The following is a 27643-nucleotide window of genomic DNA, read 5'->3' as shown; positions in this document are numbered from 1 at the left end:
TTTAAAGATAATGTTTTATTACATTTTTGATCCATAGTAGAATTAATCTTTTGCATTTTGTAAACATGCATAAAATATTCAACAGGAATCATTAACAGTTACTTATTTATTACTTATCACAGATAATTGTCAGGACATTACAGTCTACTATCAAACAACTTATACAATACAGTACTTTAAATTACATAATCTTCATAATAAGCTCATAATAAGTTGTATAATGCTCTTCTCACAGCATTATACAACATACCACACTGACCACATTGAGATTCTTTGGGGGCAATATGGATTTAAATTAAAAAAATGTATTATGCTGACTCATGAATTACATTTATCAAAACATATACCACCCATGATAATTTAGACATTTGTATTTATACATAAAACTATTACTGAATAAAATCAAAGAAATATGTATTCAAAAACAAAAAAAATACATAAGTTGATTAGTAAATTAAATAGGACATGCCAATTTGCTTTCTCAATCTTTGACCCACAGGACACATCTTTTTACCACATATGGTAAATTTCACAGTGTGCATGTGTTATGTCAAACTTAAATATTACGGCATGCCTGCTTGCATCAAATGACAATGCATATGCTTCGAGTACTATGAGTTGATCAGCATCTGTGCCACAGCCAGCATGATTAGCGAAAAGAAAGTCAAACTTCCCATTGTGGGTTGAGGAGGACCGCCCGATGCTGTTGATTTGAAAATATTAAAAACAGAATTAAATATATTAGTGAGAAACTTCTTTAGAATTGTATTACAAATTCCACATATGACTTGAAAGAATGCATGTGTGTGAAATTGTGTTTAACTTTTTTATTGCTAATATTTTTGTTTAGCATTACACTTTAACATTTTAACATTTTAATGTTAACTCTTTATTGTACTTCAATGTCTGCATCTCTTGTAACTTACCTAAAACCAGGCTGCCATTTATATAACCCAGTGTCGAATTAAGAAGCTCCCTTTCCAGCAGTGGCAGAGCGTTGTTTAAATTAGGAACAACAGAGGTGCTTCTGAACACTAGAGTCAGGTTGGAAATCACAGATCCACTCCTTAAGTAGAACAAACAAACAAAAAAATCTATAGCACCTTAAAAAGCAACCAAATGACAAAACATCAATAAAATATAGACAGTGACAATAATACAGTCTTACTTGAAGGAATTGACGCGTGAGCGACTGTAACCACTGAAGAGGCCAAGGCAAATTCTGTTAATCTGAAAGAAAATGAAAATGTTAAATTCGCACTTGCACCAAGTAGCACCCAGTAAATGCGCTACTTTTGCAGTAATATTTGTTCCCCTTATATTCTAGCATTTTCTTAAAAGACCTTTAAATACATCCTAATTTATTACATTTTGGCAGTCTTACTACACAAAGTGGTTATAATATAAAGTTAAATTACCTCCTTAACCACAGTTGAAGCCAGTTGGAGAAATGCTGTTGAAGTGTTGTCGGCCAATTCTGAGTTAAAATCTCTGTTGAGACCAAATTTCATGAAAAGAAATCCCTCAGTGGCAGCTGGAGGATCTGTGGGTGCTGCAGTTGTAGTTGTGGTTGGGGCTGCTGTAGTTCCTGCTTTTACAGTAGAAATTGTAAAATTAGTAACAGTTATTCATTGACCAGGCAAATTTACAGTAACCTAGATGAAGACAAAGGGCGTTACAAGCAAAAGATAAATGCAGGAATAAATCTAACACAATTAACAATAAGTAACATAATTGTGGCAATTAAATTTTACAAATAAACAAATGGGATAGCTCTCATTGCCGTTTCATAAAAAAATAAAATCAGGGGCACAAAAAAGTTTTGGCTATAAAAGAGAATGAAATATCTTGTGTAGACTCAATGGATTAACATGCTACTGGTTTTCTATTTAGTAAAGTCATGCTAACTTCTGGTGAAGTTTCTCTTTGTTATTGAGAAGTAATGTGACTGCGAATATAGAACCTGTGATGCTGATGTCATGGTGACTGTACGGTGATGAATTAGTGGTGATGAAGTAAAAATTAGGGAAAAATACAATACATTATCTTACAAGCTTTGTACTTGTTGGAAATATTGCATTATTATTATTATTATTATTATTATTATTATTATTATTATTATTATTATTATTATTATTATTATTATTATTATTATTATTATTATTTTTAAACTTCAACATTGCATAGGTTGCCTTTAGGAACAAGCCAAGTATCTGCAGTGCTTTTAATATTTATCTTTCAAGATAAGACTCAAAAGAATTTTGTTTTGCTCAATAAGAAAAAAATATCACCTGTTGTCAAAGTTGCATTGGTTGGAGGTGGAGTCATGGTGGTTACTGCTGTTGTTGCACTTGACAGTGTCGTTGCATTGGTTGGAGGTGGGGTCACGGTGGTTGCTGGTGTTGTTGCATTTTCTGGAGCTGAAGTCACATGAGAAACTGCTTGATTAGAAACCATAATCAAGCAAAGTTTCCCTCATATTACATTGCATTCATAATAGTGCGAAGCAATGTGAATGTAATATAGTGCTTGTGATGCTGACGTCATAGAGTCTGTGTGGTGAGGAATTAGTGACGAAGAAATTACTTAGTGAAAGGTACAGTAAAATACCTTGCAAACAATCGATTTGTTGGAAAGATACAATTATTATTATTATTATTACTATTATTATTATTATTATTATCATCATAAAAAAACATTTAAGAAATCTTTAAGACTTCAAAGGTTGCAGGAAGGAATAAACCAAGCTTAGCCTCTGTGTTGCTTTTAATAATTTTCTAATATTTCATGACATAAAAGGACTTTCTTTATTCAATTGGAAAATATCATCAAATGTTGGCAGAGTTGCATTGAGTGAATGTCCAAAAATCACCTCATCTCTCTATTCTAGATGAAGTTAAACTATAGGAAAGGGTTGTGTCTTGTAGTTACCTGTTGAATTCACAGTTGGAGAAATAGTCGTTACCGAGACTCCCGCAAAATGACAAAGACCATCAGGGCTTTTGGAATAGTTTTTGGTATAAATTTAACTCCAATTTTTCTTCAGCTATTTTATGTAATAAACAACCAGATGGAAAAATAAACTCTTACTTGTCACAACTACACTTGTTATGTTCAGCGTGTAGTTCAAGCTGGCACTGTTGTTCACCAGAGTCTCTGCAACATCTCGAGTGTCTGGCACAGAGCTCGCATTAGCAAATATCACATCAGATTCAACGATAATTGAACCTCGTCTGCAATAAGGAAATTGTTATTGCAGTTTTTATTTCTAACAAACATCACAACAACAATACATTATCTGATATTCTGAATGTTTTATTATAAAATTTAAATGTGGGCACAACTGCCCAATGATTAGAGTCACAAAACAGAAGAAAAATGTTTGAAAAGTTTATGATCATCATATAATTTTGTTGGAATTTTATTTCATACATCTTTAAAACCACTTCCTGACAAACACCGATATTTACCTGAAAGCCCTGATCAGAACTCGCAGAAAAGCCCTGAATCTCTTCCTATAGATGTCATTCAGCTGATAAATTGAAAAATAGAAAAAGAAGTAAGTCAGTGGAGATAGTTGATATTCACAAAAAATGTTTAGTTAACAAGTCTACTTCATTTACACATGCTGGTTTTGTCATTGTATATTAATTTAGTTTCATTCAAGATATACTTCAATTATGAGACTACAAAAAATCAGTTATGCTTACTCGATTAGTTAGTGTTGTTGAGAAACTGACAAACTGTTCAGATCCAGGCGTTTCCAGGCCCACGATAAAAGGTTCTACTAGTGCAAATGTCATCTGGAGCTTTGAATCTGCTGGCACTGGAGTTGTCGCTGGAGTAACTGGTTGTGTTGTTGATATTGAAAAGATGACATTATTATTATGATTATTATTATTGTTGTTATTATAACCATCATAAATAAACAACTTTAAAAACTTTAACATTTCACAGTTTGCCTGTGGAGAATGGTAAAGATATCTGCAGTGCTTTTAAAATTTATCTTCCAATTTAATACTTGCTTTCTTCAATTAGAAAAGAATATCACCTGTTGTCAAAGTCGTTGGAGGTAGGGGATCGTGGGTCACTGGTGTCGTTGCATTGGTTGGAGGTGGAGTCACGGAGGTCACTGGTGTCGTTGCATTGGTTGGAGGTGGAGTCACGGAGGTCACTGGTGTCGTTGCATTGGTTGGAGGTGGAGTCACGGAGGTCACTGGTGTCGTTGCATTGGTTGGAGGTGGAGTCACGGAGGTCACTGGTGTCGTTGCATTGGTTGGAGTTTAGGGTTAGGGTTAGGGTTAGAATTGTATTACAAATTCCACATATGACTTGAAAGAATGCATGTGTGTGAAATTGTGTTTAACTTTTTTATTACTAATATTTTTGTTTAGCATTACACTTTGTAATTTTAATGTTAACTCTTTATTGTACTTCAATGTCTGCATCTCTTGTAACTTACCTAAAACCAGGCTGCCATTTATATAACCCAGTGTCGAATTAAGAAGCTCCCTTTCCAGCAGTGGCAGAGCGTTGTTTACATTAGGAACAACAGAGGTGTTTCTGAACACTAGAGTCAGGTTGGAAATCACAGATCCACTCCTTAAGTAGAACAAACAAACAAAAAAATCTAATTATAGCACCTTAAAAAGCAACCAAATGACAAAACATCAATAAAATATAGACAGTGACAATAATACAGTCTTACTTGAAGGAATTGACGCGTGAGCGATTGTAACCACTGAAGAGGCCAAGGCAAATTCTGTTAATCTGAAAGAAAATGAAAATGTTAAATTCGCCCTGGCACCAAGTAGCACCCAGTAAATGCGCTACTTTTGCAGTAATATTTGTTCCCCTTATATTCTAGCATTTTCTTAAAAGACCTTTAAATACATCCTAATTTATTACATTTTGGCAGTCTTACTACACAAAGTGGTTATAATGTAAAGTTAAATTACCTCCTTAACCACAGTTGAAGCCAGTTGGAGAAATGCTGTTGAATTGTTGTCGGCCAATTCTGAGTTAAATTCTGTGTTGAGACCAAATTTCATGAAAAGAAATCCCTCAGTGGCAGCTGGAGGATCTGTGGGTGCTGCAGTTGTAGTTGTGGTTGGGGCTGCTGTAGTTCCTGCTTTTACAGTAGAAATTGTAAAATTAGTAACAGTTATTCATTGACACGGCAAATTTACAGTAACCTAGATGAAGACAAAGGGCGTTACAAGCAAAATATAAATGCAGGAATAAATTTACACAATTAACAATACGTAACATAATTGTGGCAATTAAATTTTACAAATAAACAAATGGGATAGCTCTCATTGCTGTTTCATAAAAAAATAAAATCAGGGGCACAAAAAAGTTTTGGCTATAAAAGAGAATGAATTATCTTGTGTAGACTCAATGGATTAACATGCTACTGGTTTTCTATTTAGTAAAGTCATGCTAACTTCTGGTGAAGTTTCTCTTTGTTATTGAGAAGTAATGTGACTGTGAATATAGAGCCTGTGATGCTGATGTCATGGTGACTGTACGGTGGTGAATTAGTGGTGATGAAGTTAAATGAGTGAAAAATACAATAAATTATCTTACAAGCTTTGTACTTGTTGGAAATATTGCATTAGTACTATTATTATTAGCACCAAAAAATAAACATCTTTTTAAACTTTAACATTGCATAGGTTGCCTTTAGGAACAAGCCAAGTATCTGCAGTGCTTTTAATATTTATCTTTCAAGATAAGACTCAAAAGAATTTTGTTTTGCTCAATAATAAAAAAATATCACCTGTTGTCAAAGTTGCATTGGTTGGAGATGGAGTCACGGTGGATGCTGGTGTTGTTGCATTTTCTGGAGCTGAAGTCACATGAGAAACTGCTTGATTAGAAACCATAATCAAGCAAAGTTTCCCTCATATTACATTGCCTTCATAATAGTGCGAAGTAATGTGAATGCAATATAGTGCTTGTGATGCTGACGTCATAGAGTCTGTGTGGTGAGCAATTACTAGTGATGAAGTTATTTAGTGAAAGGTACAGTAAAATACCTTGCAAACAAACTATTTGTTGGAAAGATACAATTATTATTATTATTATTATCATTATTTCTATTATTATTATTATTATTATTATTATTATTATTATTATTATTATAAAAAACATTTAAGAAATCTAAAACTTCAGAGGTTGCAGGAAGGAATAAACCAAGCTTAGCCTCTGTGGTATGTTTAATAATTATCTTATATTTCATGACACAAAATGACTTTCTTTATTCAATTGGAAAACTCCATCAACTGTTGGCAGAGCTGCATTGAGTGAATTTACAAAAATCACCTCATCTCTCTTTTCTAGAGGAAGTTAAACTATAGGAAAGGGTTGTGTCTTGTGGTTACCTGTTGAATTCACAGTTGGAGAAATAGTCGTTACCGAGACTCCCGCAAAATGACAAAGACCATCAGGGCTTTTGGAATAGTTTTTGGTATAAATTTAACCCCAATTTTTCTTCAGCTATTTTATGTAATAAACAACCAGATGGAAAAATAAACTCTTACTTGTCACAACTACACTTGTTATGTTCAGCGTGTAGTTCAAGCTGGCACTGTTGTTCACCAGAGTGTCTGCAACATCTTGAGGGTCTGGCACAGAGCTCGCATTTGCAAATATCACATCAGATTCAACGATAATTGAACCTCGTCTGCAAAAAGGAAATTGTTATTGCAGTTTTTATTTCTAACAAACATGACAACAACAATACATTATCTGATATTCTGAATGTTTTATTATAAAATTTAAATGTGGGCACAACTGCCCAATGATTAGAGTCACACAACCGAAGAAAAATGTTTGAAAAGTTTATGATCATCATATAATTTTGTTGGAATTTTATTTCATACATCTTTAAAACCACTTCCTGACCAACACCGATATTTACCTGAAAGCTCTGATCAGAACTCGCAGAAAATTCCTGAATCTCTTCCTATAGATGTCATTCATCTGAAGAATTGAAAAATAGTAAAAGAAGTAAATCAGTGGAGATAGTTGATATTCACAAAGAATGTTTAGTTAACAAGTCTATTCATTTACACAGGCTGGTTTTGTCATTGTATATTGATTTAGTTTCACTCAATATATACTTCAATTATGAGACTACAAAAAATCAGTTATGCTTACTCGATTAGTTAGTGTTGTTGAGAAACTGACAAACTGTTCAGATCCAGGCGTTTCCAGGCCCACGATAAAAGGTTCTACTAGTGCAAATGTCATCTGGAGCTTTGAATCTGCTGGCACTGGAGTTGTCGCTGGAGTAACTGGTTGTGTTGTTGATATTGAAAAGATGACATTATTATTATGATTATTATTATTGTTGTTATTATAACCATCATAAATAAACAACTTTAAAAACTTTAACATTTCACAGTTTGCCTGTGGAGAATGGTAAAGATATCTGCAGTGCTTTTAAAATTTATCTTCCAATTTAATACTTGCTTTCTTCAATTAGAAAAGAATATCACCTGTTGTCAAAGTCGTTGGAGGTGGGGGATCGTGGGTTACTGGTGTCGTTGCATTGGTTTGAGGTGGAGTCACGCCGGTCACTGGTGTCGTTGCATTGGTTGGAGGTGGAGTCACGCCGGTCACTGGTGTCGTTGCATTGGTTGGAGGTGGGGTCACGGAGGTCACTGGTGTCGTTGCATTGGTTGGAGGTGGAGTCACGCCGGTAACTGGTGTCGTTGCATTGGTTGGAGGTGGGGTCACGGAGGTCACTGGTGTCGTTGCATTGGTTGGAGGTGGAGTCACGCCGGTCACTGGTGTCGTTGCATTGGTTGGAGGTGGGGTCACGGAGGTCACTGGTGTCGTTGCATTGGTTGGAGGTGGGGTCACGGAGGTCACTGGTGTCGTTGCATTGGTTGGAGGTGGAGTCACGGCGGTAACTGGTGTCGTTGCATTGGTTGGAGGTGGAGTCACGCCGGTAACTGGTGTCGTTGCATTGGTTGGAGGTGGAGTCACAGCGGTCACTGGTGTTGTTGCATTGGTTGGAGGTGGAGTCACGGCGGTTACTGGTGTCGTTGCATTGGTTGGAGGTGGAGTCACGCCGGTAACTGGTGTCGTTGCATTGGTTGGAGGTGGAGTCACGGCGGTTACTGGTGTCGTTGCATTGGTTGGAGGTGGAGTCACGCCGGTAACTGGTGTCGTTGCATTGGTTGGAGTTGGAGTCACAGCGGTCACTGGTGTCGTTGCATTGGTTGGAGGTGTAGTCACGGCAGTTACTGGTGTCGTTGCATTGGTTGGAGGTGGAGTCACAGCGGTCACTGGTGTCGTTGCATTGGTTGGAGTTGGAGTCACGGCGGTTACTGGTGTCGTTACATTGGTTGGAGGTGGAGTCACGGCGGTCACTGGTGTCGTTGCATTGGTTGGAGGTGGAGTCACGGCGGTTACTGGTGTCGTTGCATTGGTTGGAGGTGGAGTCACGGCGGTTACTGGTGTCGTTGCCGTTACTTCAGGTGAAGTTACATGGGAAACAACTTGATTAGAAACTATAATCAAGCATATATAAATATTCATCCATCCATTCATATTCTGTACACCTTTGTCCCTAGTGGGGTCGGGAATGGTGCTGGTGGCTATCTCCAGCAAATGTCACGGGCAAGAGGCGGGGTACACAATGGACAAGTCGCTAGTCTGTCGCAGTGCAACACAGAGACAGACAGGACAAACAACCATGCACACACACTCTCTCATCTAGGGAGAATTTAGAGAGACCAATTAACCTGACAGTCTTGTTTTTAGACTGTAGGAAGAATTCACTGTCCAAAAACACCCAGAGAGATCCCACCAAATTTAGTGCCTATTATCATGGGATCAGACTGGTGAGTAATCAGTGGTGATGTAGTTAATTTAGTAAAAAGTACAACAAGGGTTGAAGTTGTTTTCTACAGCGTTATCAGAACCAGACTGTCTCTCCCATGTTTTGGATTCCTTATCTTGGATGTGTTGTCTCTGCCTGGCAGAGCTTTTCACCCAGACCTGCTTCATTATTGATTGTCTTACAAGCTCTCTCATTCACAGCATTCAGTTTTGCTTCATTAGAAGCCAAACTATAGCCTGCTGGTGACCTTATAATGACTGTCAATGGGTGTTTCTGATGGGTGAAAAAGTTTAATTAAGGGGAGGTGAGGTGATATTGGCTGCTGGTGACATAGGACTGACTGAGGTTAAAGTTGCGTTGAGAGGAGGCAATGCAATGTTAACTGCTGTATTTGGTCTGATGGTGAAGGTGTATTGAGTGGAAGTGAAATTGAACTATCTGACAGTGAAGTTATATTTGGTGGTGAAGCTGAAGTATGTCATGGTGAAGTCATGTTCATTATTAGGGAGCTTGTTAGTGAATGTTTACTAGAAAAGGTTATATTATTGTTTGTTCAAAAGAATGACGTGAAACACTTAAAAATATAAATATCCAGACATTACATTCATTGGTCATTTTAAGAAATAATTATGGTCTGTTAAAAAAGAAACAAAACAAAGCATAATGATTGTTTTCAAATGTTTTATGAAAATACCTGTTACAGAAGTCATGTTCGCTGTTGTCGGTGTTGTTGCAGCTGTAGTTGGGACAGGAGGTGGTTGAGTTGGTATTACAACTAAAAAGTAAAAAAAAAATAAACAACACACTATTAGTTATTGGTATTGCTTAATTTTTTTCAAAGCCTTCTCTCCCACTTCTAAGCTTTTAGGGGGAGCTCAGAGTAAGACGGAAGCATAGATGTGTGCCATATATATATATATATATATTTATTATATTTTTTATTATATAAATCCTCTGGAATTAGATGAACAAGTATTGTTAATGCTTGATGATTTGGTTAAATAGATAAATCGGATTACTGAGGTGAATACGTTTATTTGCTCTTTGAGTTTGGAAACTCCTGGGATTCAAACTCAAAAGTACTCGGTATCCTCTGACCATAGCTAACTAATGACATAGAAACACAGACATGAATAATTCTTTTCGAGGGATAAAGCACAGAGGACCAAATCATAAACCTGCCTTAACTAGAGTATCCTGACCACCTAAATCCCTGTGTCATACTCGAGCAGCAGCACTAAAACTACAACCATCAGCAGAGTGATCAGAAGCTCAGAGAGAAATGTCCAAGTACCACTGTGTTAATACAATCACAGAGAGCTGTGTAGAAAAAATGTCTTGCTTTGATTGGAGGTGCTTTGCTTAGTTAAAGTGAAATACAACCAGACAGAGTTAGAGATGGAGAATATAAGGAAAGGTCAGAGTCTTTTCCTATAAGACTGAGTCTTGGCAACCCTGTAAACTCTACATGAAATAGAACACTTAACAAAGAAACACAAATTTAGCAGTTTCAACATTTTGAAAGTGGAAGTAAGCTTTACCTTCTGCAACAATACTGGTTATGTTGACGGTGAAGTTGAAACCTGGGCTGGAGCTTGCATTCTTTAAAGTTTCCACAACATCACTGGTATTTGGTAGTGCTGTCTCATTATTGAAAACCAGCTCAGAGTCAACTACAATTGATCCTGGACTGCAACAGAAATAAAACATTTTTCACATAGTTTATATATATATATATATTGTAAACTATATCAGGCAGATAAAAAGCAACAAAAGCTTTTATCATGACTGAAATGACAAGGAACATTTTGCATGAAGTCACAACTATGCTCCTTTTAAAAATTCACTTGCTTGAAATGTCTTATTTATACCTGAATCCATTGATGACAGATCGATTGTATTTCGACCCATATTTTTCGGAATAGACTCCATCAAGCTGTTAAAAATTTTAGGAGAAAAAAAAACAGTAAATAGATATATATCATGGTGTCATACATCATGGTGTTTTGCAAAAATGGCACACTGGGAATTGTCTAACGTTGCAATATCTTGGAATGCTGGATTTTAAAGCTTAAAACAATGTAATGCCATGAAGAATATGACAATTATAAATGATAAGAACCAAACTTACCTCAACAGTCACTCTTTTCTCAAGGGTTTTGTACTCTGGTGATTCTTTTTTTGACAACTCCTGGATGAAATTTTCCTGCACCTTAAATTCTAACTTAAGTTTTGGCTTAAGTGGCGGGGCAGGTGTTGTAGTCGTAGTTGTAGCAAGAGTTGTCGTAGTTGTTGTTGGCATAGTTGATGGCAATGTTGTTGGGGAAGTTGCAATGGTAGGTGCAGCTGTTTGGCTTACAGGTGACACAGTGGATTGTGAAGTTGTACTGAATGAAGGTGAGGTGATGTTGGCAGCTGGTGATGTTGAACTGCCTGGAACAGAAGTTGCATTGACAGGAGTTGGGGTCGTGTCAACTTCTGGTGCTGTTGGAAAGACCAGTACAGAAGTTGTATTCACTGTTGGTGAGATTGTAATATTATAAATATGCTGTAAAGTTGCATTTTCTAAATCAAACAAAAAGATTTAAATATTATAAATAATCACTGTGTAACTTGATAATTTCTCTCAACAAACATTCAAAGTATTATTGGCTCAAAAGAATATTTGTAATTGCACTGAGTGCTCTTAAAGTTAGGGAAATTGCTACCGAATGAATTTTAGCAGCATAAACATCATATTGAGATTGTATTAGGTGGTTCAGATATATTTCATGATATACAGGCACTGACCGAAGTAGAACTTCAAACACATGGTTAAGAAGCATCATGTTCAATCAAATTCTAAATAACTACCTGGTAGTGATGTGGAAATGGATAGTGTTGAGGTTTTGTTGACTGTTGTTGAGCTCAGGGTGATTGTTGGTGAAGTTCCATTGAATGATGAGGTGATGTCAACTGTAGGAGATGTTGGACTGACTGGTTCAGAAGTTGCAGTGAGTGGAGTTGAGGTGATATTGGCTGCTGGTGATGTTGGACTGACTGATACAGAAGTTGCATTGAATGAAGTTGAGGTGATGTTGACTGCTGGTGATGTTGGACTGAGTGATACAGAAGTTGCATTGAATGGAGTTGAGGTGATGTTGACTGCTGGTGATGTTGGACTGAGTGATACAGAAGTTGCATTGAATGGAGTTGAGGTGGTGTCAATGGCTGGTGATGTTGGACTGAATGATACAGAAGTTGCACTGAATGAAGTTGAGGTGATGTTGACTGCTGGTGATGTTGGACTGAGTGATACAGAAGTTGCATTGAATGAAGTTGAGGTGATGTTGACTGCTGGTGATGTTGGACTGAGTGATACAGAAGTTGCATTGAATGGAGTTGAAGTGGCGTCAATGGCTGGTGATGTTGGACTGAATGATACAGAAGTTGCATTGAATGAAGTTGAGGTGATGTTGACTGCTGGTGATGTTGGACTGAGTGATACAGAAGTTGCATTGAATGAAGTTGAGGTGATGTTGACTGCTGGTGATGCTGGACTGAGTGATACAGAAGTTGCATTGAATGGAGTTGAAGTGGCGTCAACGGCTGGTGATGTTGGACTGAGTGATACAGAAGTTGCATTGAATGGAGTTGAGGTGGTGTCAACGGCTGGTGATGTTGGACTGAGTGATACAGAAGTTGCATTGAATGGAGTTGAAGTGGCGTCAACGGCTGGTGATGTTGGACTGAGTGATACTGAAGTTGCATTGAATGGAGTTGAAGTGGCGTCAACGGCTGGTGATGTTGGACTGAGTGATACGGAAGTTGCATTGAATGGAGTTGAAGTGGCGTCAACGGCTGGTGATGTTGGACTGAGTGATACGGAAGTTGCATTGAATGGAGTTGAAGTGGCGTCAACGGCTGGTGATGTTGGACTGAGTGATACGGAAGTTGCATTGAATGGAGTTGAAGTGGCGTCAACGGCTGGTGATGTTGGACTGAGTGATACAGAAGTTGCATTGAATGGAGTTGAGGTGGCGTCAACGGCTGGTGATGTTGGACTGAGTGATACAGAAGTTGCATTGAATGGAGTTGAGGTGGCGTCAACGGCTGGTGATGTTGGACTGAGTGATACAGAAGTTGCATTGAATGGAGTTGAAGTGGCGTCAACGGCTGGTGATGTTGGACTGAGTGATACAGAAGTTGCATTGAATGGAGTTGAAGTGGCGTCAACGGCTGGTGATGTTGGACTGAGTGATACGGAAGTTGCATTGAATGGAGTTGAAGTGGCGTCAACGGCTGGTGATGTTGGACTGAGTGATACGGAAGTTGCACTGAATGGAGTTGAGGTGGCGTCAACGGCTGGTGATGTTGGACTGAGTGATACGGAAGTTGCATTGAATGGAGTTGAAGTGGCGTCAACGGCTGGTGATGTTGGACTGAGTGATACGGAAGTTGCATTGAATGGAGTTGAAGTGGCGTCATCGGCTGGTGATGTTGGACTGAGTGATACAGAAGTTGCATTGAATGGAGTTGAGGTGGTGTCAACGGCTGGTGATGTTGGACTGAGTGATACAGAAGTTGCATTGAATGGAGTTGAAGTGGCGTCAACGGCTGGTGATGTTGGACTAAGTGATACAGAAGTTGCATTGAATGGAGTTGAGGTGGTGTCAACTGCTGGTGATGTTGGACCGACTGGTACAGATGTTGTATCTGGTGTTGGTGAGGCTGCATTAAGTTGTGATGAAGTCATGTTGAATATTAGGGAAGTTATTTGTGAATGTTCATGAGGTAAGAATATATTACATTTAGTTTAATATAACTATGTAAAACAGTTTTCAAAATATCATACCTGTCCATAAATTGCATTCATTGTTAATTTCAGGAGATAATTACATAACCATGGTCTGTTAAAATAAAGAAAGCATAATATTAATCGTCAAATAATAAAAAATACCTGTTATGGATGTCATGTTCACTGATGTTGTAGCCGTTGTTGGGATGACAGTTGTGGGTGATGGAGTTGTAGCTATTTCAACTAAAATAAAAAGAAAGAAAGAAATAACAGATAAATAACTATGACTCTGCTATTGGTTATTGGTGGTTCTTAAATTTGTTCTGAACTTTGTTTTCATACTTGGTTTGCTTTTATGGGGAGCTTGGAGTAAGGCTGGGGCGTGGATGCAAAAAGTTTTAAACATGGGATTTTTCTGAGCATTTTTTCATCGTGAAAAATCAAATACAAATGTTTTACTCTATTAACTTTGCGGTGAACTGAACAAGCATTCTTACTAATGCTTGATGATTTACTTTGACAGACTGATGTAATTGCTAAGGTGAGTATGTTTACCGTAAAAGAATAGATCTAACAGTTTCTGCTACAATTTACATGAGTCAACATTTTTAAGTGGAAGTAAATAAACCTTACCAGCTGCAGCAATAGTAGATATGTTGACCGCAAGGCCAAAACCTGGGGTGGAGCTCGCATTCTTTAAAGATTCAGCAATGACACTGGCATTCGGTATTTCTGTGATGTTATTGAATATCAGCTCAGAATCGACGACAATCGATCCTTGTCTGCAACACAAATAATTCATATATATATATGTTCCATTGGCTTATGTTCCATTCACTTTTAAATAGTTTTCTGCATTACAAAGCAAGTGCACTGCTTTTGAAAAATAAAGGGCTGAAAATGTCATCTTTATACCTGAATCCTTTTATTTCAGTTCGATTAAAAATAGATCCAAATCTCTGGGAATAGACGGCATCAAGCTGTTAAGAGTTTTAGGAGAAAAAAACCCAGAAATTGATAAATTACCTTTCATTATATAAATGTAACAGTTTTAGCCATATTACTTTTTCCTCATATGCATTTTTATTGCAGTCTAAAAATGTTTAGAAATGTTTCTGTAAAAGGCACACATTTTCTAGATAAACAGGAGTTTTAGATAAAAACATACATGACAGATTGTGTAAGCAGGTTTATTTCTAGCATCAGTATAAAAGTATGTGTTAGTTTAAAATATTTGTTATATTGTTTTTCAAACATAGTACACTAGTATTTATCTAATGCTGTAATCTTTTGGATGCTTGTCTTTAAAAACTTACAATAGAATACGACAAACAACTTTGAACAATAAACTTACTGCTGAAGACACATTTTTGGCAAGATCTATGAACTCCGGCGTTGATTTGTTTTCCAACTCCTTTTTGTATTCTTGCTGCACCTTAAATTCTAATATAACTCTTGGCTTTGGTGGTGGTGCAGGTGTTGTGGTTGTAGTTGTAGCAGCAGTTGTAGTAGTTGTTGGTTTAGTTGATGGCATTGTAGATGACAAAGTTGAGATGGTAGGTGCTGAGGTTTGGCTGACAGGTGACAGAGTAGATAGTGGCGTTTCACTGAATGTTGGTGAGGTTGTACCTGTTTGCTGTGAGGTTACTAAGCAGGACAAAAAGATTTTAAAATTATTACTTAACACTATGTATTTTTCCCAGTCCATAAATAGTCAACAGATTGATGATTCAAAAGACTATTTGTAATTGCTCTGATTGGTGGTAGAGTTGGGAAAATTGCTACGGAATTAATTTTAGTAATTTATACATAATATTGAGATTGTGTTAAGAGGTTCAGTTTTATGATAAATAGGCCCTGACTCACATTTGGTCAAGTTTCATCATGTTTAATCAAACTAAGTGAAACTTACAAGTGGCATTGTGTGCTGCTTTACTAACAGCTAGTAAACTCATTTTAACTGTTGGGGACATCTTTTTTGGAGAATGTTTATTGAGGTAAAAGCCCACCTGTTTAGAGTTGTACTTGAAACATAATCAATTAAGAATATAACAATGGCACTTCACTTAATGTAATGCTTTGATTGTTGATTCTAAGCTACATGACTTTGTGTTTTTGTGTTTATGATGTAAAGCATTTTGAAATGCCTTGTTGCTGAAATGTGCTATATCCCTGAGAGTAAAATAGCAGCTTATCCATAGGTTGTAATTTCTAAGCAGAAGAGAAAAAATACATGATCTACTTCAGAATGTGAATTGAAGACATTGACGACTCATACAGTCACAAACATTCATCCAGGATATCATTGCCATTAAATTTTGATTGCGCTGGTGTGACGGTAAGAATTTGCATGATTGGTGTAGTTTTGGAGCAATGTGAACTATAAAAATGTATGGTTTGCAATTTGAGAGCTAGCAGGTACAGATGTGGCAAGTCTGTCATACTTCTCTTATTAAATCCAACATATAAATCAATTATTGACAGAAAATTACCTGGTAGTGATGTGGGAATGGGTAATGTTGACGTTATATTTACTGTTGTTGAATTCATGGTAATTGTTGGTGAAGCTTTACTGGATAGAGGTGTTGGACTGACTGGTACAGATGTTGCAGTGAGTGGAGGTGAGGTGATGTTGGCTGCTGATGATGTTGGACTGATTGGTTCAGAAGTTGCAGTGAGTGGATGGGAGGTGATGTTGGCTGCTGGTGATGTTGGACTGATTGGTTCAGAAGTTGCAGTGAGTGGATGGGAGGTGATGTTGGCTGGTGGTGATGTGGGACTGATTGGTTCAGAAGTTGCAGTGAGTGGAGGTGAGGTGATGTTGGCTGCTGGGGGTGTTGGACTGATTGGTTCAGAAGTTGCAGTGAGTGGATGGGAGGTGATGTTGGCTGCTGGGGGTGTTGGACTGATTGGTCCAGAAGTTGCAATGAGTGGAGGTGAGGTGATGTTGGCTCCTGGTAATGTTGGACTGATTGGTTCAGAAGTTACAGTGAGTGGAGGTGAGGTGATGTTGGCTGCTGGTGATGTTGGACTGATTGGTTCAGAAGTTGCAGTGAGTGGATGGGAGGTGATGTTGGCTGCTGGTGACGTTGGAGTGATTGGTTCAGAAGTTGCAGTGAGTGGAGGTGAGGTGATGTTGGCTGCTGGTGATGTTGGACTGATTGGTTCAGAAGTTGCAGTGAGTGGATGGGGGGTGATGTTGGCTGCTGGTGACGTTGGAGTGATTGGTTCAGAAGTTGCAGTGAGTGGAGGTGAGGTGATGTTGGCTGCTGGTGATGTTGGACTGATTGGTTCAGAAGTTGCAGTGAGTGGATGGGAGGTGACGTTGGCTGCTGGTGATGTTGGACTGACTGGTTCAGAAGTTGCAGTGAGTGGATGGGAGGTGATGTTGGCTGCTGGTGACGTTGGACTGATTGGTTCAGAAGTTGTAGTGAGTGGATGGAAGGTGACGTTGGCTGCTGGTGATGTTGGACTGACTGGTTCAGAAGTTGCAGTGAGTGGATGGGAGGTGATGTTGGCTGCTGGGGGTGTTGGACTGATTTGTTCAGAAGTTGCAATGAGTGGAGGTGAGGTGATGTTGGCTGCTGGTGATGTTGGACTGATTGGTTCAGAAGTTGCAGTGAGTGGATGGGAGGTGATGTTGGCTGCTGGTGACGTTGGAGTGATTGGTTCAGAAGTTGCAGTGAGTGGAGGTGAGGTGATGTTGGCTGCTGGGGGTGTTGGACTGATTGGTTCAGAAGTTGCAGTGAGTGGATGGGAGGTGACGTTGGCTGCTGGTGATGTTGGACTGACTGGTTCAGAAGTTGCAGTGAGTGGATGGGAGGTGATGTTGGCTGCTGGTGACGTTGGACTGATTGGTTCAGAAGTTGTAGTGAGTGGATGGAAGGTGACGTTGGCTGCTGGTGATGTTGGACTGACTGGTTCAGAAGTTGCAGTGAGTGGATGGGAGGTGATGTTGGCTGCTGGGGGTGTTGGACTGATTTGTTCAGAAGTTGCAATGAGTGGAGGTGAGGTGATGTTGGCTGCTGGGGGTGTTGGACTGATTGGTTCAGAAGTTGCAATGAGTGGAGGTGAGGTGATGTTGGCTGCTGGTAATGTTGGACTGATTGGTTCAGAAGTTGCAGTGAGTGGAGGTGAGGTGACGTTGGCTGCTGGTGATGTTGGACTGACTGGTTCAGAAGTTGCAATGAGTGGATGGGAGGTGATGTTGGCTGCTGGTGACGTTGGACTGACTGGTTCAGAAGTTGCAATGAGTGGATGGGAGGTGATGTTGGCTGCTGGTGACGTTGGACTGACTGGTTCAGAAGTTGCAATGAGTGGAGTTGAGGTGATGTTGGCTGCTGGTGACGTTGGACTGACTGGTTCAGAAGTTGCAGTGAGTGGAGGTGAGGTGATGTTGGCTGCTGGTGATGTTGGACTGATTGGTTCAGAAGTTGCAGTGAGTGGATGGGAGGTGATGTTGGCTGCTGGTGATGTTGGACTGATTGGTTCAGAAGTTGCAGCGAGTGGAGGTGAGGTGACGTTGGCTGCTGGTGATGATGGACTTACTGGTGATGAGGTTGCATTAAGAATGGATGAGATTGTGTTGACTTGTTATCACAAATGTTATGAACAAATCAGTTCACTACAAAAAATCTAACCAACAAGCTAAACTCAAAAAGCAATCCCTAAATTTAGGATAACGTGAAAAGTTATTGGAATAGTCAGTGAGAATTTGATGAAAGTATATGTTTGATTACCTGGCATGGTGGTGATTGATGGTGTAGTTATGTTAGTGACTTCCTCTGAAGTTACATTACCTAAAAGAACAATATTCATGGAAATAATATTTGTTTAAATATGGGTTATGTAGTGACATAAAACTACAGATTGTTATTTATTTATTCAAAATCAACATGTCTTAAAATAATTTTGGGAGTTAAGCACAGAACAAGTTAGCACAAACTAGTAGAAATTATTTTGGGATCAAAATCCTGCTAACATATACATTTTTGTCTAACATCTAGACATACTAATTTGAAAACTACCATGAGGATTTTGATTTTGATGAGGATTGTAAAAAACTAAATTAATCGTTTCCAGCTAAACGTAAGCACATCACTACTTTAGCAACAAAATTCCTGCATGGACACATGGGCCCATAAAGCCTTTTCTATCTTATTAATAAAAAAGACTGTATACCTGAAGTGAAAAATAGAGCTTAATTGAAAGATTTGGTGGACATTATTAAAATAGGAGGAAATGCAATGTGGTTTTGACAGTGGTGCATATTTAATTGATTGGCACACAACCAGCTCATGATAAAAGTTTGATTTTGGTAACAATGTGAATACCTGAAGCTGTTGGCTGAGTTGCTTGTTGTGTTGTTGCAGTTACAGTAGTTGGGGACTCTGTCATATTGCCTGGGAAATTAAATGTGATAATTTTATTAAATGGCTTCTAGGTTTGTTGCCCAGCAAACAATCAGCTTATCATAACATATTGACTGTGGGAAAGTAAGGATTACCTGAACCTGTTGGCTGAGTTGGTTGGTGTGTTGTTGCAGTTACAGTAGCCGGTAACTCTGTTGCATTAGCTGCAGAAACAAATCTAGAGATTTTAATAAAAGCCTGTTGGGTTTGTTGCACAGCATATAATCAGATAAAATACATTGCAGTAAAAGTAGAATTTTCTGAAAGTGTTGCCTGAGTTTCTTGTGTTTTTGTGGTTTCATTGATTATTGATTGATATTTTGCAAAGAATCAGATCAACATTATGGTATCATTGTAGTAGAAGTAGAACTACCTGAGACTGTTGGCTGAGTCACTTGTGTTATTATGGTTTCACTGGTTGTTGGCTCTGTTCCATTGGCTGTCAATTTGAATGCAGAGATTTAATTAAAATATACGCTAATAAGATCTCATAGATTTGTTGCACAGCAAATAATCAGATTATCATTGCAGTTACAATGTGGTAGAAGTAAAACTACCTGAAGTTGCTGGCTGAGTCACTTGTGTTGTGGTTGCACCAGTGGTTGTTGACGCTGTTCGATTGTCTGTTGAATTGAATACAGATGTCTTATTGAAAGCTTGTTAGATTTATTGTGCAGCAAACAATCAGATCACCATTACAGTTTCACTGTGGTAGAAGTAAAACTACCTGATGTTGTTGGCTGAGGCATTTGTGTTGTTGTGGTTTCATTGGTTGCTGACTCTGTTCCATTGTCTGTTGAAGTGAATGAAGAGAATTCATTCAACACTTGTTAGATTTGTTGCACAACAAGCAATGAGATCACCATTACAGTTTCACTGTGGTAGAAGTAAAACTACCTGAGGTTGACTGAATCATTTGTGTTGTTGTGGCAACACTGGTTGTTGACTCTGTTCCATTGTCTGTTGACATGAATGAAGAAATTTCATTTGAAGATTGTGAGATTTGTTGCACAGTGAATAATCAGATCACCATTACAGATTCTCTTTGGTAAAAGTAAAACTACCTGAGGTTGCTGACTGAGTCACTTGTGCTGTTGTGGCACCAGTGGTTGTTGACTCTGTTCCATTGGCTGTTGAATTGAATACAGATGTCTTATTATAAGCTTGTTAGATTTGTTGTACAGCAAACAATTAGATCACCATTATTGCTTAAATGTGGTGGAAGTAAAACTACCAAGGAGGAAATGACATCTCATTTTCTCCTTGGAAATGAGGTTTCATTGGTTTCATGAAAAAAACAATGGTTTAATTGGTTTCATGAAACCAATGAAACCACATCACTGTGGTTTCATTGATGTTGAAATGAGGTTTCATTGGTTGTTGACTCTGTTCCATTGTCTGTTGAAGTGAATGAAGAGATTTCATTCAACACTTGTTAGATTTATTGTACAGCAAATAATAAGATCACTATTGTAGTTTGGCTATAAGGGTGAAACTGCAGAAGTAGGGACTACCTGAAGTTGTTAGCTCAGGCATTTGTGTTGTTGTGGTTTCATTGGCTGCTGACTCTGTTCCATTGTCTGTTGACATGAATGAAGAAATTGCATTCGAAGATTGTGAGATTTGTTGCACAGTGAATAATCAGATCACCATTACAGATTCTCTTTGGTAAAAGTAAAACTACCTGAGGTTGCTGACTGAGTCACTTGTGTTGTTGTGGCACCAGTGGTTGTTGACTCTGTTCCATTGGCTGTTGAATTGAATACAGATGTCTTATTGTAAGCTTGTTAGATTTGTTGTACAGCAAACAATCAGATCACCGTTATAGCTTAAATGTGGTGGAAGTAAAACTACCAAGGAGGAAATGACACCCCATTTCCTCCTTGGAAATGAGGTTTCATTGGTTTCATGAAAAAAAACAATGGTTTAATTGGTTTCATGAAACCAATGAAACCACATTAACATTAATGTGGTTTCATTGATGTTTAAATGAGGTTTCATTGGTTGTTGACTCTGTTCCATCATCTGCTGAAGTGAATGAAGCGATTTGTTAGATTTATTGCACAGCAAACAATAAGATCACCAATACAGTTTCACTGTGGTAGCAGTAAAACTACCTGAAGTTGTTGACTGAGTCGCTTGTGTTGTGGTTTCATTGGTTGTTGACTCTGTTTCATTGTCTGTTGAAGTGAATGACGAGATTTCATTCAACACTTGTTAGATTTATTGTACAGCAAATAATAAGATCACTATTGTAGTTTGGCTATAAGGGTGAAACTGCAGAAGTAGGGACTACCTGCAGTTGTTAGCTCAGGCATTGGTGTTGTTGTGGTTTCATTGGTTGCTGACTCTGTTCCATTGTCTGTTGACATGAATGAAGAAATTTCATTCGAAGATTGTGAGATTTGTTGCACAGTGAATAATCAAATCACCATTACAGATTCTCTTTGGTAAAAGTAAAACTACCTGAGGTTGCTGACTGAGTCACTTGTGCTGTTGTGGCACCAGTGGTTGTTGACTCTGTTCCATTGGCTGTTTAATTGAATACAGATGTCTTATTGTAAGCTTGTTAGATTTGTTGTACAGCAAACAATCAGATCACCATTATAGCTTAAATGTGGTGGAAGTAAAACTACCAAGGAGGAAATGACACCCCATTCCCTCCTTGGAAATGAGGTTTCATTGGTTTCATGAAAAAAACAATGGTTTAATTGGTTTCATGAAACCAATGAAACCACATTAATATTAATGTGGTTTCATTGATGTTTAAATGAGGTTTCATTGGTTGTTGACTCTGTTCCATTATCTGCTGAAGTGAATGAAGCGATTTGTTAGATTTATTGCACAGCAAACAATAAGATCACCAATACAGTTTCACTGTGGTAGCAGTAAAACTACCTGAAGTTGTTGACTGAGTCGCTTGTGTTGTGGTTGCATTGGTTGTTGACTCTGTTTCATTGTCTGTTGAAGTGAATGAAGAGATTTCATTCAACACTTGTTAGATTTATTGTACAGCAAATAATAAGATCACTATTGTAGTTTGGCTATAAGGGTGAAACTGCAGAAGTAGGGACTACCTGCAGTTGTTAGCTCAGGCATTTGTGTTGTTGTGGTTTCATTGGTTGCTGACTCTGTTCCATTGTCTGTTGACATGAATGAAGAAATTGCATTCGAAGATTGTGAGATTTGTTGCACAGTGAATAATCAGATCACCATTACAGATTCTCTTTGGTAAAAGTAAAACTACCTGAGGTTGCTGACTGAGTCACTTGTGCTGTTGTGGCACCAGTGGTTGCTGACTCTGTTCCATTGTCTGTTGAAGTGAATGAAGAGATTTCATTCAACACTTGTTAGATTTGTTGCACATCAAGCAATGAGATTACCATTACAGTTTCACTGTGGTAGAAGTAAAACTACCTGATGTTGTTGGCTGAGGCACTAGTGTTGTGGTTTCATTAGTTGTTGACTCTGTTTCATTGTCTGTTGAAATGAATCAAGATATTTCATTTGCACACTTGTTAGATTTGTTGCACAGCAAACAATCAGATCACCAATATAGCTTCAATGTGGTAGAAGTAAAACTACCTGAGATTGTTGGCTGGGTCACTTGTGTTGTGGTTTCATTGGTTGTTGACTCTGTTCCATTGTCTGTTGAAATGAATCAAGAGAATTCATTCAAGACTTGTTAGATTTGTTGCACAGACTCTGTTCCATTAGCTGTTAATTTGAATGCAGAGATTTAATCATAGGTCTGATAGATTTGTAGCACTGCAAACAATCAGATCGCCCTTTTACTTTCACTGCATTATAAATAGGATTACCTGAGGTTGTTGATTGAGTCACTTGTGTTGTGGTTTCATTGATTGTTGACTCTGATCCATTGCCTGTTGAATGCAGAGATTTGGTTAGCAGGTTGTGGATATGAATATTCTTGGATATGAATGTAGCCCATCTCAACATTTTAGCTCTGCTAAAGGAATATTACCTGATGCCAAAGTTGTGAGCTCTGTGCTATTTTGTATTGAGTCCACGGTCTCTGGTAATATAGTTGTTAGGTTGCCTGATTCTGCAAATTAAATCGTTTTCAGTTAAAGTGAATTTTTTCGTTTGTTTGTTTGTTTCAGGCAGAATTTATTGTGGTTACTTGGTACCCAAAATAAAAAAGTGTGATAGCTATAAAAATGTAAGTTTTTTTATTTTAAATTCAAATAAACATATATAGTGAAATACAAAAATATATTTATTAAACATGAGTATCAGCTTGTAAAAATGCTTTAAATATTAAATAGGTTGTGCTACCCGCTACACTTGCCATGTTTACTAAACTGAGATAGAAATTGTGTGTTCTGAAGTTAAATTGGGATTCAGTTAAATTTTAAAGGTTTAGAATATTGTTTCATTGAATGTGGGAGATGGTCCTACAATTGGCCACCAGGCTGCAAATGTTAAGGCTTTACTTCGCAGTGAGGTTGTAATGACTGCTGACATTGCAGTGACTGAAGGTGAGATTACTACATCTGAAGTTGTTGCTCTAAATGTTAATGATGTTAAATTCACTAATAGAAAGATTCAGTTGATTGCAGTGAAATATTTGTTTACTGGTATTGGCTGTAACATTGGCCTCTGAATCTGCAGTGCTATGGTAGAGATGTGATTGCCCTAAAAAGTCTTCCAGTAGCCAAAGAAGAAAGTGTGAAGTCATTTTCTCTTGTTTTATGAATGGAGAAATTCTGGAGAAATGGGAGAAATCTTACTATAGTTTGCATCAGCTATTAGTTATATTTTGTCATTTTCCAAACCAATTATGAGTATTATCTAGCACAAATAACAAATTATATTTTTATCTATGATACTTTTCCTGATGTTTCTTTCATTGTGACTGGCCTCTAGTGGCAAATGTTATGTACTGCCATGTTACTCACTGACTGAACTGACATACAAGTCAGTGAGTAACTGACTTGTATGTCAGTTACAAGTCAGTTACTCAAGTTGTTTTGGATAACTTTGAAACCTTATGGATTATTGAAATAATATCCAGTAATTATGCATCAAAATAAATTCAAGGCTAGAGGAAGACCTATTAACTGTTAAAAAAAAGTCCCCCTCTTTTATTTGTAAAAATAGCAATTATTTGCTTTTGCCTAGTTACTGATTGTAACTTTGTCTGTTAATTTTTGATTTAAAAAAAATAAAATTTTCTGATTATTTCCTTTATATTTTCCTGGCATTGTTATAAATTTTTGTTATTCTGATAGAATACGCTGTGAAATCACAATAATAAACTTCAAAATTTGAGTAATGCAGTGAATCTGAATGTGTTACCTGTTGTATTTTCAACTTGTGCTGTTGCTGCTCCTATTAGACCTGTAGAAAAACTGTGATCAATGGGTAGCTCAGCCACATATGGATATTCAAATATGAACTTTAACATTTCCATTACCTGCTAACAGGAGAAGGAACATGTGAGGTGCCATCCTCTAAGTGTCAGCTTTCTGTGAAATATATATTCAAAATAAAACCATTTTAATGATATTTTGTTTTGCAGAACATTGTAAATCTACTGTTAACATAGATCTGGTTTCTGCTTTCCTCCTAAGAAAAAACATGATATTACCACTTACAAATCTTTACTGTTGCCTAAGTATCATGTCTTAAAGTCACATTTAACAAATTAAAGTGGCTCATAAATTAATTTACTCTAAGTATCCAGGACTTGAAATGGACCCAGGAAAGAAGTTGAGATGTTCACCAGAACAAAAGTTCCTTTTATTCAGTGAATATGGCTGCACCAGTTTTGTATCCTCATTCTCACCCTGAAACAGATTAATTAACTCACAGCAGAATCTTAAGAGATTTACTGCCAGTGCAGGGTGGTCAAACTGGGTACATCAGCATTCCAGAGGAAAGTTTGTGAAACTTCTTGCTCACATGAAAAAGCAGTCTCCTATCTGCAGCTACAGTTCAAGATTCCATTAACAGGTGTATCCACTTTCCACAGGACAAACAGTGTAAACAAATTCCTTAACCATCTTTAAATCTTAGCAAACAATCATGACAAACTGTAATTAACCAGCGTTCTTTAAGTATTTCTATATAACTGCAGAAGCTACAGCATCCTTTTTGTCACCTATAAAGTATGTTTATATAAATATTTTATGATGACAAGTGATAAAAAGATAAGATTCTTTAAGTTCCAGGACCTTTCAAATGAGAAATAGAATGAATATAAAATGAAAATGTTCATTTTTGTAGATAAAACATTTAGCTATAATTTTTCATTTAAATTCTTGGTTTTGAGTCACTGACAGAGTACCTACAGATAAATCAAACTAATAATAAAAATGACAAAACAATTGTATATTTCACTGCTTTCTGGCTCCTTGATGTTAATCAGGACCCAAAATAGCCCTTTAATGTACTCAGAAACAACAATAATCTGTTTGTTTAGTTTTCAGGATATTCATAATTGCGTGTTTCTAAATATTTGTAGGACAGGATAAGATGTTTGATAATGACCTTCTCCTATTCCATAGATGACCTCTTATTGTAAGAAATTTAATGGTTAAGTTACCAGGCATTTGCCAAAATACAATGAAGTAAAAATCCTAAATGGTTTGAAACTCTCCGATTTTAGACCACAACTGCTTTTAATTCCTACAAAAAATTTATATAGAAAGTATCCACACAGCAACATCAATAAATTAAATATGTACATATTAATAATCTGTTGTTTGCTGTACCTATAACACATCATAATGTTTTTTCATATGCGTGATTTGTCTCTTCTGTCATTCTTTTTTGTCATCATTTACTGAATTCTCATTTAAAGTACCAGGAAACAATGCAAAGCCAATGTGCATTTAGCAAAATGCATAAAAGTAGGAAACATACATCAGAATACTTACAATTAGGACGTTAAATTAATTTCAACATAGTTGCAAAGTAACCCAACAAGTCTAAGCTTCATTCAGAAAATTTAAGATTTAAAAAATATGGAAAGCGCTCTTTTTCTTCCCACAAATTATTGACTTCTCATCTTTGAAAGTTTAAATTTTGGGTTTGAAACAAGAAATATAAATAAGTAATATTTTTCCCCTACCTCAGTATAGTCCAACTATCCCACAAGTCCCTTACAGTCACCACAGTTTGGAAAAAGAAGGCGACAAACACCTTTCTGACTCAAGCCAGAAGATGGAAATGAGGAGTTATCAGTGGCAGAGGCTTTTTAAAGGAGGCAACTTTTTCTAACCTAACTAGCTAAACTCGTTTCATCTCTTCATGTAAGATACCAGAAACAATCCAGACAGAGGCGGGATGAGGAAGGATGAGGTTCACATTGACGTAGGTTTAAGAAAAAGGCCCAAAAAGTGTGATGAGTAATGCAGTCAGCATTTATGCTATCTGGATGGCACATACAGAAGCAGTATTTAAATTACTAGAGCAGTTTAATATACCAAAATGCATGAGTAGTGCTTGGGAAGTTGTGATTTAGGGTTGTTACCTTGTCTTCCAAGCAGTTTGTAATTGTTACCATAAATCAACTTTACACCAATAAGGAAACTGCAGAAATAAGCAGAAACTCAGAAGGAAACATTTGACAAACTATCCTAAAGGACAAGACCTAGTTGTGGGAACCTAACTTTGAGCAATAAAGAATTTATATCAACACAGTTTAAAATCTATTGTTAACTCTTGAGTTTAGTTTGCAGCTGTGAAATTTTTAAGACTATATTTTATGAAATATAATTTTAGGTGAAGTACCTGAATCAGGAAAAGCATGGCACTTCGTTTTTTAGGCACCTTCATTCCTGCCATGACGTAAAAGATGACTATCATGAACCACAAAGTCATATTTTTGGAAGTAATCTACTACTTACTGAGCAACAAGTAAACGAACTAATATAAAGAGGCAGAGATAAATCTTTGCTATCTTAACAATATAGACTACAGGGGCCAGCATGGTTGGACCAAAGTTTAACTGCTGATGCAAAGTCGGATGTTCGTTTTCGCACAGATCTTTCACAATCCACAAGATGCACAAGCTACTACTCCTACTGCAGTGTACGTCATGATGTTTTGTTGTTTGTGATATACAAACACAGCGATCATGGCAGAGAGGAACAACTACTACAAGTTTGGAGGTTGGAAAATCTATTTTTCATGTCAAAAGAAAAGAAAAAAGAAAAGGAATAGAAGGCATCTGTGACTTGTTCTCCTGCTGCATCAGACGAGAACTGAGCAGGTCTGAGTCTAATATTTCAGTACGTACTTCCTCACGCCATCAAACAATTGCTCCTCAAAATCTACTCTCTTACTGAAAAAACAGTGTTTTGACTATCTATGCTACCGAACTTCTTCATGAAAGTAGAGAATTTGTTTCTGCATAAATAAACACATCCATGAAATTCAGACTAACCACACAATAGGTGTGCATGGAGAGGGGGATGAAAAGTTTGTCAGGGAGTTTTGACAACAACTCCCTGACTCTATAATGACATGAACACAATCATGTGAATCACATGTGATAATGTGATTTTTGTCACGTATGATGTGACAATGAGAACTGATTTCGGCAGTTCAGTTCAGCCACTTTTTGCA

The 27643-nt window shown here is 37.4% G+C and overlaps 1 protein-coding gene across 25 annotated transcripts; it reads right to left on the bottom strand.

Annotated features, from left to right (window-relative positions):
- Nucleotides 1-26231, bottom strand: LOC111608620 (mucin-2-like). Of its 25 annotated transcripts, none has more exons than XM_023333751.1 (51): nucleotides 26145-26231; nucleotides 24486-24537; nucleotides 24368-24409; nucleotides 23031-23111; nucleotides 22867-22929; nucleotides 22631-22693; nucleotides 22463-22525; nucleotides 22293-22358; nucleotides 22123-22188; nucleotides 21944-22006; nucleotides 21512-21577; nucleotides 21342-21407; nucleotides 21163-21225; nucleotides 20730-20795; nucleotides 20560-20625; nucleotides 20110-20175; nucleotides 19943-20005; nucleotides 19773-19838; nucleotides 19603-19668; nucleotides 19419-19484; nucleotides 19141-19209; nucleotides 18968-19036; nucleotides 18374-18433; nucleotides 16127-18181; nucleotides 14989-15281; nucleotides 14550-14614; nucleotides 14268-14416; nucleotides 13797-13877; nucleotides 12391-13567; nucleotides 11711-12327; nucleotides 10989-11341; nucleotides 10729-10793; nucleotides 10399-10547; nucleotides 9552-9632; nucleotides 7506-8486; nucleotides 7165-7301; nucleotides 6926-6987; nucleotides 6546-6688; nucleotides 5783-5851; nucleotides 4959-5131; nucleotides 4709-4770; nucleotides 4463-4602; nucleotides 4052-4258; nucleotides 3711-3847; nucleotides 3471-3532; nucleotides 3091-3233; nucleotides 2292-2420; nucleotides 1419-1591; nucleotides 1169-1230; nucleotides 927-1066; nucleotides 1-703 (listed from the first exon to the last, which is right to left on the bottom strand). In XM_023333751.1, the coding sequence occupies exons 2-51, from the start codon at nucleotides 24517-24519 to the stop codon at nucleotides 612-614; spliced, it is 9390 nt and encodes a 3129-aa protein (XP_023189519.1). In that variant the 5' UTR covers nucleotides 24520-24537; nucleotides 26145-26231; the 3' UTR covers nucleotides 1-611. The 25 variants fall into 25 exon arrangements, with proteins under 25 accessions (XP_023189519.1, XP_023189534.1, XP_023189516.1 ...); XM_023333766.1 differs by having other exon boundaries at nucleotides 11711-11949; XM_023333748.1 differs by having other exon boundaries at nucleotides 11711-13567.
- Nucleotides 26232-27643: the final 1412 nt, after the last annotated feature.

This window comes from Xiphophorus maculatus, chromosome 5 (assembly GCF_002775205.1).
Source record: "Xiphophorus maculatus strain JP 163 A chromosome 5, X_maculatus-5.0-male, whole genome shotgun sequence".
In the NCBI taxonomy this organism is placed as follows: Eukaryota; Metazoa; Chordata; class Actinopteri; order Cyprinodontiformes; family Poeciliidae; genus Xiphophorus; species Xiphophorus maculatus.
Note: the sequence above shows the minus strand (reverse complement) of the source record. Positions and strands in the feature narration are given on the sequence as shown.

Coding starts and splice junctions, on each gene's coding strand:
- LOC111608620 (XM_023333748.1), bottom strand. CDS start 24,519: ATGGCACCTCACATGTTCCTTCTCCTGTTAGCAG. Junction 18,182..18,373: donor ATCAATCACCACCATGCCAG/GTAATCAAACAT, acceptor CCTCATCACCAG/TAAGTCCATCATCACCAGCA. Junction 9,633..10,398: donor AACCAGTATTGTTGCAGAAG/GTAAAGCTTACT, acceptor TTTACTTTTTAG/TTGTAATACCAACTCAACCA.